Source organism: Vanessa atalanta, chromosome 7 (genome assembly GCF_905147765.1).
Source record: "Vanessa atalanta chromosome 7, ilVanAtal1.2, whole genome shotgun sequence".
NCBI lineage: Eukaryota > Metazoa > Arthropoda > Insecta > Lepidoptera > Nymphalidae > Vanessa > Vanessa atalanta.
Window position 1 is genome coordinate 3,597,603 of NC_061877.1, and position 12,349 is coordinate 3,609,951.

At 32.0% G+C, this 12,349-nt stretch overlaps 1 protein-coding gene across 1 annotated transcript in view; it reads right to left on the minus strand.

Annotated features, from left to right (window-relative positions):
- Window positions 1–6,591: 6,591 nt before the first annotated feature.
- Window positions 6,592–12,349, minus strand: part of LOC125065308 — a 278,882-nt gene continuing 273,124 nt past the window's right edge. Inside the window, exons 7-12 of the mRNA XM_047672842.1 lie at window positions 10,168–10,253; window positions 9,115–9,381; window positions 8,634–8,786; window positions 7,809–7,953; window positions 7,065–7,232; window positions 6,592–6,813 (exon numbers count right to left, since the gene is read on the minus strand). Coding sequence (XP_047528798.1) covers window positions 6,619–6,813; window positions 7,065–7,232; window positions 7,809–7,953; window positions 8,634–8,786; window positions 9,115–9,381; window positions 10,168–10,253 — 1,014 coding nt within the window. The 3' untranslated portion in view covers window positions 6,592–6,618. The remainder of the gene's footprint in view (window positions 6,814–7,064; window positions 7,233–7,808; window positions 7,954–8,633; window positions 8,787–9,114; window positions 9,382–10,167; window positions 10,254–12,349) is intronic.

Genomic DNA, 12,349 nt, shown 5'->3' on the forward strand with positions numbered 1-12,349 from the left:
AAAACATTACAAGGCTCCTGATATCGCGACTGTAATTGCAAAAGGCCGTATGTAACTGATAACTGTATGTTAATTATGTACTTTACAGAGGAGTAACATAAATACCATTTTTTTTTAACGAATTTATATTACCTACTTGGGTATTGTAAGGGTGAGCGAGCCAATTTAACTACAGGCAAATAAAGCCTTTATTGCCAAGGTTGATAGTGTATTGGCAATGTAAGAAATGGCTATTCTTACCATGCAAATTTCTAGGAAAGGTGGCGATCACTCACCCCCAGTTTGCTTGCTTGTCCACCTAAACTACGATAAAATATAATAATAAAAATTATCTACAATATTACAAATTTGTATGTTATTATTTTAATATTCGTGTATATTTAACCTTTTAAATATAGTGTATTAATTAAGTAAAAATAACAGTACTTAACATACGACGTTTCAGTTTTAAATTGGGCCTTGGTTTTTATATACGATTTCTAAGTTCACCTTATTCAAAATTGAAAACAATACATTTACGAAAGTAACCTTCTAGCAATCCATCAATCACTTCAATCATACTCTTAAAGAATAGGATTTTTTTCTTTACTGAGTACGAATTCTACGGATTTTCACGAACATTATATAAAAAAAAAAAAGTTTTGTGAAACGTAATAATTTTGAGTTGGTTCTTTCAGATGTTATGCTTCTGACATAGTCGTTACAAAAAGCACGTTTGAAATAAAAATCAAATCGATATTAGAATCATTATAGTAATCAAAGGTGAATGACGATTTTGACAAAGCACTACCGTGTGAGTTTTATTTATTTATTTATTAGGTTTGCTAGCGATTTTTACATTTGTCATTTTTACATTAATACACAATTACTTCTATACATCCATAGATTATGTAAAATCATTTAAATGCTAATCAAACTATTAAATACAATTGCTTGTTACAACAACGAAAAATGAGCAAAAGAGAAAAAGAAAACAAAAAAAAAACGTTTGTACCCATATTTTGGCTTAAATATTACTCTGATATATAAACATTTGTTTAGACTAGTAAAAGTCAACGAAATTTTAATAATAATATTTTTAAATATTTCAAGCACTTTTGAATCGCTATTAAACAAGACTAATTTTAAAGTTACCACCAGTTGAAAATGTTCATTACCCGGATTAGAACCGACAGAAAACTCAGTAGTTACTCTTTTCCGACATTGTAAAAAAGTATGTAATAGAAATAAATTATTATTTACCTCAATGTCGTTTGACTATATAAGCGAATTTATAAAGCAATAATACAATAATATCATACATTTCAATCCAATCGACATTTTTAATGGAAGACTATTAGAAGTCATGTATTACATTTTTTAATGCACAAGTGTGTGTGTGTTTTATAAACACAGGTGCACTCTCCATTCCTTAGCTAAAATCAATTTAATTAAGAAGCTATAATCAAAAATAAACAGTATCTCCAATATCATATCGATTGAGGAAATATTGGAGACAAGTACTGTTAAATTAACTGGTTTCACATCGAAATGAACGATTGCTATCGTCTTTTATTTTGTATTAAACCAAACGATTCAATATCTAATTATATTCTGGTCTTAATATTTCATACTAAAAAAATATTCATCGCGACCATTGTCACCATTCCGCAAAATATAACAAAGAATTATATGGAATCTAAAATTAATTTTGTCCTTCAGACTGAATCCATTCGCGAGTTCTTCAAACACATAAATACTGAAGATAATGTCTCTCACATTATGAATTCTCATTTTTCACGCAGCATTAAAAATGCCAGAAGTGCAACTTGGAGCAGTTCAAAGAGAATATTCAGAGGCTTGCTCGGCGTTACGCTGATTGCAAACGAATGAAGCTGCATTACGTATTTAAAACGAAGCAAGTGCTTAACAAGTCTTGAAGCAAAGGAGTAGTGTAAGTTAAAATCTTAAGCAATTAGAAATTTACTTTCGTACTATATAAAATGTGTTTCCGTATATAGAATGGCTGCACTAGAAGGCTAAATTTCTTTTGATATGTTTGCATTTAATATTGTGTAATTTACACTATACAGGACTCTTGGCTATTATTAGCCACGGCGCCGCGGCGGGTATCCTCAAAGGAGCCATCTGTGCGGGACTTATTATAGGAGTAAGACCAACGGCTTTTAGTTGGTACTTCCGAGGCACGGGAGTTGTAAACACTACCAAATATCAAAATCCAAGTTGGTATTGAGAATTTCTTAACCGAAAATTCAATTTTTTTACCCATCTCGAAGATTTAATCCAAAATATAATATACAATCCAGCCACTAATCTAATAGAAAGTCAAGATACATTTTGCTGTAATATGAATTCAATAATAGCTTCAAATTTCAAGCTATTATTTATGTGAATTTTCGTTTAAAATATAAAAACATACGTTGAATTACAAAACTGGAGATTATTTGGAACGCGCTTATATCAAGATCTACCGATCCGATTTGAAAAATCTCTTTGTGTTCGGTAATCCATTTATCGAATAAGGTTATATAATTACGTACTACTCTCAGAGCGTACCAATCATCGTGTCATCATGAGATGAGTGAGTAAAACTGATTCTAGATTCATTGAAAATGTGTTTATAGTTATTTAAGCTTTATTGATTAACAAAGATTTGTAGTTAGAATAAAATGTGGACTAAACGCTTGAAGAATATTCTCCTAAGATCTTTAGGCGTTCCTATCTTTTGTAAATGGAGATTCATGAAAGCGGTGCAACAACATTAAAAAAACACAAATAAATTAAATGAACTAATGTCATTAAATTATGATATAAATATTTAGCAACTAATATTTAATTTAATAAATGAAATGATTATATTCCAAAATAAAACTCGAACGCGCGTGAAACCGCGGGACACAGCGAGTTTTATATAAAATGGTTTTACTATGTACATAATATTTTTTTCAACGAAAACGTCATCTAGTTGGTAATGGAAGAAATTGGTGGACGAACGTTTTTTAAACTTGAAATAGAGTTCCCGTCTTGCAGTTTATCTCATTTACTCTAGATGGCGCTGTTCTAGGACTCTTATATTCGTTTACCCTATAACCCTATATAATAAATTTCCTAGAATATCCTAGCATAATATCGTCTCTGATTCGTTAATTGTAGCTTTGAATTAAGCCTAAGCATTATATATATACTTCTACTATCCGTAAGCAAAATTAATCTTTACCTTACTTTACTATGTGGTAGGGTTTCATGCAAGGGTAAGTACCGCCAAGCAGCAATACTTAGTATTGTTATGTTCCAGTTTGAAGGGTGAGTGAGTCAGTGTAAATACAGGCACAAGGGACATAACAGGCGAATCGACGATGTAGGGAATGGTTATTTTTTTTTACAGCGGTAATGTCAATGGGCGGTTGTGACCATATACCATCATCAACAGTTACATTGCCTCACTCACCCTTCAAACCGGAACACAACATTACTGAGTATGGCTATTGGTATCTGTTTCAGAATAATAAACTTCCACGTCGTTTTATCACGTATATATTTTATTTCTTTTTTGTTTATTTATTTATTTATTTATTTATAATGCCACTTATAGTGCTACTAAACTTTGGAACTATTTGCTGCTGACTCAGTAGAATATCTGATGAGTGGGTGGTACCTACCCAGACGGGCTTGCACAAAGCCGTACCACCAAGTATAATATCTCATATGTAAAAAAATATACCGGTAAATTACATTGAAGATAATTTTCATTATCCACGGAGCTTCTGCAGTAATTTCATCTATGTGCAGCAGCTCATACTAGAATAAACATAAGTATTAGATTTTTCCTGCTGTAGTATACTGCTACTAGTGTAACTACTGGCGCATAAAAAAATAGCATATGCTATGACGTCAGTGCCGGACTCTTTCTCTGCCTATTGGTAGTCATAAATTTGCCACAACTTAATCTTCAATTATTGTGCTAATTCTTTTTTTTTTTGTTTGCATGGATATTTATATTAAAAAGGTAAATAAAACGAAAATATTTGTAATAATTGTTTTATTGATTAATGAATAAATTAATGGAAAATGTATACAGGTGATAATTTCGTTTACAGTAACTTAAGATACTTGTTTTGTTGTTGATTTAACAATGCCCAGTTTATACTAAAAAGTTAAACTATTTACAAATTAGTCATGAAAATATAATGAAGTGATACTTCTAGTGACACAAATTTTCATACTTCGTATCGTAAATTTGCAAGTTATAAAAGCGTGTGATAATTATTTTGCATTAAAAAAAGAGAGATAACACCTATTTAGTAGTTCATTCTTACTAGATTACTATATTTGTCACTTATTTATAAACGACAACCAAATTATAAGCAGCGGGCTTGACTACCATAAGGCCATTTTCAAACATACAAATAATGATTCGTACTTAAACAATGCTTAAGTTAAATTGAGACAATTTAATGGCAATCAAAACTTAATTATCGTCATCAATATAATATAATCAGGAGGCTAGTTATTGACAAGTTTTAATCATAGATCTTTATGTAAGAATGTATAATTTTTTAATCTAACAAAATTGATAAGCAATTGGGCCTTGATGGTGATCTCTTTCGTTCATAAATATTGTCCTTATAAGAAATGTAAGTTATCACATACAGCAATATTATATGTATATATCTTGTGTCTGTTACTGAAATGCCAATTTTATGAATAAAGAACACGTCATTATTTATTATAAATAGGCATTGTTGTCAGGTGATAGAAAACTAATCACACAGTATCTCAACCTCAAACCAATACGTTCGAAATGATCTTGTTTTGATATTATCATAATCGTTTTAATTTTAAATTCAATGAATACCAAATAAAGTACGTAAGATTAGGGCATTGTCAATCATATCTAATGGCACTTAGATAATTTAAATGTTTGTAAAGCCTTGAATACTATTCGAATTGAAAAACATCAACAGGCTAATTCTAATGATAAATGTATCTTCATTTACAAACACGTTTTTCATTCTAAGGCAGTGTAATGTTTAAATGACATCACAATATTAGCCCGTTACTAATAAACATTTTCAACTAATAAAGCTTAAAGAAGCGAAATCTCTTAATTTACACGAAACAATTATAAACAGTTGGAAAAAAAAAATTGTTTAATCAATGAAGTTACGAAATTATTATTGGAGACTGGTTGAAGATTTGGCTATCATTGTGTTGTCAATCTCACTTGACAATATAGCCAATTGAAGGCTACTTCGTGTAGGTATTTCTCATAAAACATTTTACCAAAATCCTTATACCACACTATATATTTTATTAAATCCCAACAATTACATATTTTAGAATACGTCAATAAATGCACCAAACATCACATAAAACATTATTAGCGATTCAATTACTTTACTCAAATGTCACACTATTTTCTTCGTAGAAATACTCAATTTTTCGCGTCTTTCATAATCTCTTTATTAATTTTAATTTTCTGTCGCTCTGCAACATCTTGTATAGTGTGACAATAAAAATTCATATAATAACATTTCATATTGTGAATAAAACTTCATCGAAAATATAATTTTGATTTCGAATGAAAAATGATTTTTACGACTAGATATACCTAAAATAAAATTAAATGCACAACAAAGAAATCATATTCTTGCGCAATTCCTACATTTAAACTATAAATTATGACACAAAACGCTATACTTACAAATCCATATACATATTTATTTATTGTACAATAATTTTTACACGCCCTAAGTAAATATTTATCACATTAGTTTATTGTAAAAACTATCTTAGCAAACAGTAACTAGACAACGTACAATAATTTAGTGACTTCGCAACGACTAATTAATTTTGATATAGGTACCTTCGAATGATATACAATTTAAAACAAACTTACTATATAATCCAACGTTCGAATACATTCTGGACCTCATTCCATTTTATTAGATGTAAATTAAATTAGCTATCTCTATTTCGCTTAATAAACACGAAAGAGACAGAGCAATTAGTTCGTTTCATCGGGAGGACAATCAGAATTTTATTATGATTTACTTTTATGCAACATAATTGTCACCGTGGTTATAATCGTTTACAGATTCCAATATTAGTTTTGAAACTTATAACAGTATTGCAAGCGAAGTCAGTTCTCAGACAACACCTAAAATACGACGAATATATTAAATTGTTGTCACACTTGATTTTCATATCGTTCGATTAGATTTCACCATTACACATATATTTTTAACGTGTTTAATATGATAAGATGCACTCTCTAATAATTTCTGTAAAACGTGTATGGGTCAACTTTTACTCCTTGTTGTGGGTAGACAAGATCTCAACAAAGTATGTATGTAGGGATATAGAAAGTTATTAATAGTTGACAGTCTAAACATTATTTGATATAATTGTTTACTGTTCGACAAAAAAAAGTAATGTGTATGTTATCTATGTTGTACTGATGATGGCTTATTTAGAAATCCGACACAAAATTGTGATATTATACCTCACAGAATGACGAGTTGAACAATGTCACTGGACGAATCTAATATATTCGCAACTATCAAACTCGGCACGCGCATTGTAGGTATCTACCGACGAGTAAACTGGCGAGCGGGCTCAGACATCGAGCTGGGCGCGGTATCCGTTGTGCGGGGCGGAAGCGCGCGGGGGCGCGAGGCGCTCGAGCGGCTCTAGGTCGGCACGGGGGCGGGCGGGCGCGCGCGGCAACCGCAGCGGCACCGGCAGCAGCTCCGGCATCACGCTGTGGTGCGTCACCAATGCCGAAAGCGAGCTGAACTCCTTCGTGAAGCCCTGCGTGACATTATTTCGTCCTGATGTTTATCTCACACCGAATTAGGAAATCAAATGACTATTTCTTCGAGTAAACTCTGTTTAATGAGTTTCATTAAACAGAATTTCAGTGCTACGCAAAAATATTTGATTTAAGAAAATAGACAACTTACTTAAACTATAATATTATTCAGATGTTTAACCACCAAATTAGACGAGACAACGTGCTCGCATTAAAATAGATTACCATAATATTGTGATGTGAGTTGTACCTTAATCTTATATCCTTTAGGTGTCCGCAGTATGAGGTAGTGGGCTATCCCCAGCGGCGCGAAGTCTCGTGGCACACGCAAAGAGAGCGCGAGACAGCCGGTCTGCGTCGTGCTGCCGCGCACGAGAAACGCGCCGGGAGATTGCGCGCCGAGAACCTCCAGTGCAATCTAGAATTAAAATGTGCATTATTATCGACTTCACTTCTGCGCATATAGTTGAACTTTATTTTTTATAAGAATAAACTTTTTTTGTGTGTAGTAAAAACTATTTTTTTTTATGTTTGATTTACTATAAAATCAAACTGTTATTATATTCCGTCAATTTTACCTTCAAAATTTGATTTCAGTAATTTTTAAATCGCTATGATAGAATATTTAATTGAAAATAAAGCTATCACTATAGAATAATTGATGTATATTTATTGCCGAATTAGTCACAAAGAACTACTTAGTATTTTTAATAAGCTTATAAAAGTAAAAAATAAAGTAACAGCCCGCGGGGTGGGCCTCCTCTCTCTGTGAGGATAATCTTTATAAATTAGACAAATGCACGCATTCTAACTATTGGACCTAATCATATCCTATCCTTGTTGTAATCCTTGAACCTAGCTTATACCACTTTTTACAGATTTCGCTTGATAGGTCAAACAGCCACTTGACTTTAATACTCCTGACAGTTATTATTTTTCTAATAATATCTATAATATCTAAGGTAAATAGTTCTAAAGCTATGTTTCCCAGTACCTCTCTCGGTATGCCCTGCTGAAACCAGGGCGCGTGTCGGAGCTCCGGTTCTAAAGGACGCGCGTTGTTATTACCAGACGCGCGCGACGCACCACACGACGATTCACCCGAAGATGACGACGTTGCACCGCTACCCGTACTCGGTCTACTGAAAGCGGAATATATAAATTCGATTTGTTATCATGTATAGATCAAAATTTTATATATATGAGAGGTTAAAAAGAAGTACTCGGTAAGAGATGTTGTAGTTGGTGAATGAATAGAATTTATAATAGAACCGCGTTGTGCAGAATTGTACCAACCCATAAAGAAAGAGAAAGCAAAATTATGAAACAAAAAAACTGTTACGTCTTTAAAACAATATGTTACACATTAATAATTTAACAGGGATATTGTCATTGAAAAGTGGTTTTCTTCTTTAAATCTTAACAAACTTTATTAGTTCTTCTGAAGTTTGGTACATTTCTGCTCAACAAGGTCCAATTAGTAGTGAGTGAAACTTCAACAGGACATCTGATTATTATAATAGAAAATCTGAATGATTATGAAATTTTACGCAAAGGCGTGAACTTCATAAATATAATATTACTGATGAAAAAAACTAACTGAAAGCTAAATTTTACATTAGGTATATATTTTTCAAATTAAATTAATGAAAAAGATAAATATTGTTAGTTTAGGATTCTACGATGTGTTGTAATGTTGCAAAATGTATTGATCTTAAAATTTAAATTACTGTTAGATATTAAATATATACATTACATATATAATTACATATATAATTTAATACTGTGTCAAGAAGTAACAAATTAGATGACAGCTTACCCATTACTAATATTATTGCATTTTCTAAAATCAGCGTCGAGATCGCAGGGTAAAGTGTCGAGGCGCGCGCGGTTACTCTCACGCGTGCGTGCCTCCGCCTCGGACGCTTCGTTAATGTACCCTCCATTGAGACAGAGTGGAACATTTGTAGGGCTGAAAAATGATAGGTATATAAAATTAGGAATATTACATGAATAATTTGTCAGTGATTTTACATAAAACAAGCAAATCGTTATTCTATGAGACGCGCCGCATCCAGTATAATTTTTTTATAATATATATTGTGTTTCCTAATTTATTGACAAAGATTAATTTAAAATATTATAATATATAATAAAACTTCCTATATATAGGAGTATATTATGGTGTGGCCACATAATTTGTCGTGATAGAAATGTTTTTCGTTATACAAAACACGCAGTAAGGGTTTGTTTCTCATCAATGCTATCAACAATGGATATTTGATCTAGTTCTTACTCACGTAGTAGGAGTATCTGTGACAAGAGGTGTGGCGTCGTCGTCTGAGGGCTGCAACAAGGCGCCACTGAGACCGAGCGCTAATCTTTTCATCAGCGGCGGTCTCTCCATCCTCTCCAATCGTTCCCCCAGTCGTCGGTAGCAGCTCAGCTCGGTGGGTGAGTTCCAATCCTCGGAAGAACTCGGACTTGCTTCGCTCGCTTCGCTGGGTTCGCTGGCTTCGCACGCGTCTAGCTTCGAACCGCCCATAATGTCGCATTGTGTTGGAGACCTGTAATGTTTATAGATTTACTTTAAGACTTCGTTACTTTGATTCGATATATACCTATGATAAATTTATATACTGCTATAATTTTATCTATCACATTCTTATCTGAATTATATTTCAATGTTATAAAAAACGAAATAGAGCGCTAGTCAAGTCAATGCATTTATTATAATGTAAACTTATATTGCGTGATATATTATTTTAATAAATACTGACTATTACATTATAAAGCGGTATGTACTAAACTTTGTGGTCTTCTCTCGAATATCAAAATCCGGTTGATAGAATGATAAACTTTAACTTAACTAACATATGTAGCTTGTTAAGGGTCCGGAATACAACATTATTTAACAGCGTATATGGTTATCATATAAATATTTTAATGTTGCGTTTCGATTTCGAATTTATGTCATAATAATTTCCCATTAAACATTTGTGTCGTATTCTTTATTGTAAATATAGTGTATTTATGTAAAGAGCGAGCACGCCTTCTTCCTGATATAAAATGATTATTGTTTATGAACATTTAGCACCAGAGGAACCGCCAGATAATGCGTTATCAGTTTTAAGGATATTTGTTTATCCGTTTATAATAAATACTTTTTAATATTTTGTTTATCTAAAACAAAACATGTAAATAATTTTACATGCACATTATAGGTGTATTGGAAATTCGGGGTTAAAGAATTTGGATTGCTAATTTTGAATTAAGAACGGAACGTATTGCTTCTAGAAATTAGTGCGTTCGGTGTCAATATTGCCTGCTTATATTATTCAGACGTAACCTACCTATCCAAGCAGTGTGGGTAGTGGTGCGTCAGACCAGGGAGAGTGTCAGGAGCGCGCGTGCACGCACCACCGCTTAGCTCTTTGCTCTGGAAGAAATAACAATACAGCCCGTTAGGAAAGCATAAAGCGACTATCATTAATTAATTTATTACATTATCAATTCTAATACATCTCTATACAAATATTTCTATCTGTGTGTTACAGTTACATAGCTAAACTATTAAACTGAATTTGATATAATTTGGTGTAAAGCAAGCTTGTACCTCAAGGAAGAACTCAGGACCAATGTCCTACAAGGTACAAAGTCAGCCTTGTATCCCAAGGAAGGATATAAGATATAGAACCAACCTAACAACTGACAACCATCCAACCATCGTTCTAGGAACGTGAAAAAAAGCAGCGATTGACAGTTATTTTTATATAAATGAATATAATAATTGTTTTATTATGTTTCTGTAATGGTTGTAATGTAAAAAAAATTGCTACAAAATCACGCAAAACAGCTAAACAGAAATAAATCAAATTTGGAATAGACATAACTTATATAGATACACTGGCTTAACATAAATGTTACACTTGCTCCTCTATATAATAATAATAATAAATAGTACTAATAATAAATAATAATAACTAGTGATATATAAAGATGTCCTTATAAACCTTTTCGAACACCTTTTCGAAATGTTTCTTAATATCTGCCTAAGTACGGAAGAAGAAATCGCTCGCGGGAAAACTAATTGTATATGTATAAATATATTATTAATATATAACATAAAAGAAATTACTATTTAATCGCGAAGGACACATAATAAACTTCTAATATTTACCTAAATAGATTACACATAAGCAATTACTAAAATGTTTATTGATTGTATCTCAACAAGAATGAAAAAGTTTAATTTTATAAAAAAAGGGTTTCTATAGAGATTTAACATAATTATAACAAATAGTACTCATTAAGGTTGTATTTTGTGAAAATTTCAGTATAAATTAACGATATCTATACAAAGACACGCACACACACAACGAATTATTCAAAACCACCACCATTACGGTATTATGAAGGAGGAATAAAATATATTTTTTTACTGTTGGCTGATTATCTATTTGAGGCGATCGGGATAGGTACAACCCACTCATTACCAAACAGTACCCAGTATTGTTGTGTTCCGGATTGAAGGATAAGTGAGCCAGTATAACAGGCACAAGGGACATTGACTATGTAAGGAAGGGTTAAAATTTCTTACAGTGCCATTTTCTATGGGCGGTAGTGACCACTTACCATCAGAAGGCCCCATTGTACTTACTATACTTGTAAGTAGGCGCAGCAAATGATATATCATAGAAAAAAAATAGGCACCTTATTTACGACAATTTTATATAGTTATCTAAGTATGAAGTCTAAACCTATAGTTAAGATTTTGAACATTTAAATGTTAAGAAAATGAAGTTACAGAGAGGAATCCGTATACGGATATAGCTTACAAGCAGGAAAGTATGCGGCAAATGTCATAAAAGTGCCATCTTAATCGTAAATAGACCAAAATTACTCGAACGCTAGTATAAATATTTTTAATTATTGTAATAAGGTGACTAACGCACATAAATAATATATTGTTTTCTAACACATTGCAATAAGGTTCATATTACGATGACATTTTAAAAATACATTTACGGAAACGTAATTTATAACAGCGCTTCCTGTCGTAAACTCGTAAACGTTTCGGTATGCAAGCATCTTAGTACTTAGGGAATATTCGCATCTCACATTTATTTTCAAGCGTTTTCAAGGAAAATTGTACCATTTCTCTGTAATTTTCTAGTCTTATTTTTAAAACTATTATCAACCTTACTGAGTTTCAGTAGCTGTTATTATCTGCGAAGTGCAAAGTATTTTGTATGCTTAAACCAAAAAATAGCTTTATTTCTACCTAAGACGTATTATTGGCTGTTTATATGTTGGTTTTAAAATTAAATGCTATTTATGTGAACGACAAAAATACATATTGATAGATCTTTTATCAAAGTGTACTGAAGTAGTTCTCCGACAACTTATATTTTAATTACAGTGAACGCTATAAAGTTAAGCACAGTTAAATTTAAAAAAATATATGTATATGATCCATTTCAACCTTTATAGCGACAAAAAATTACAAATTAAAAAAAAAATGATGTAAATTCA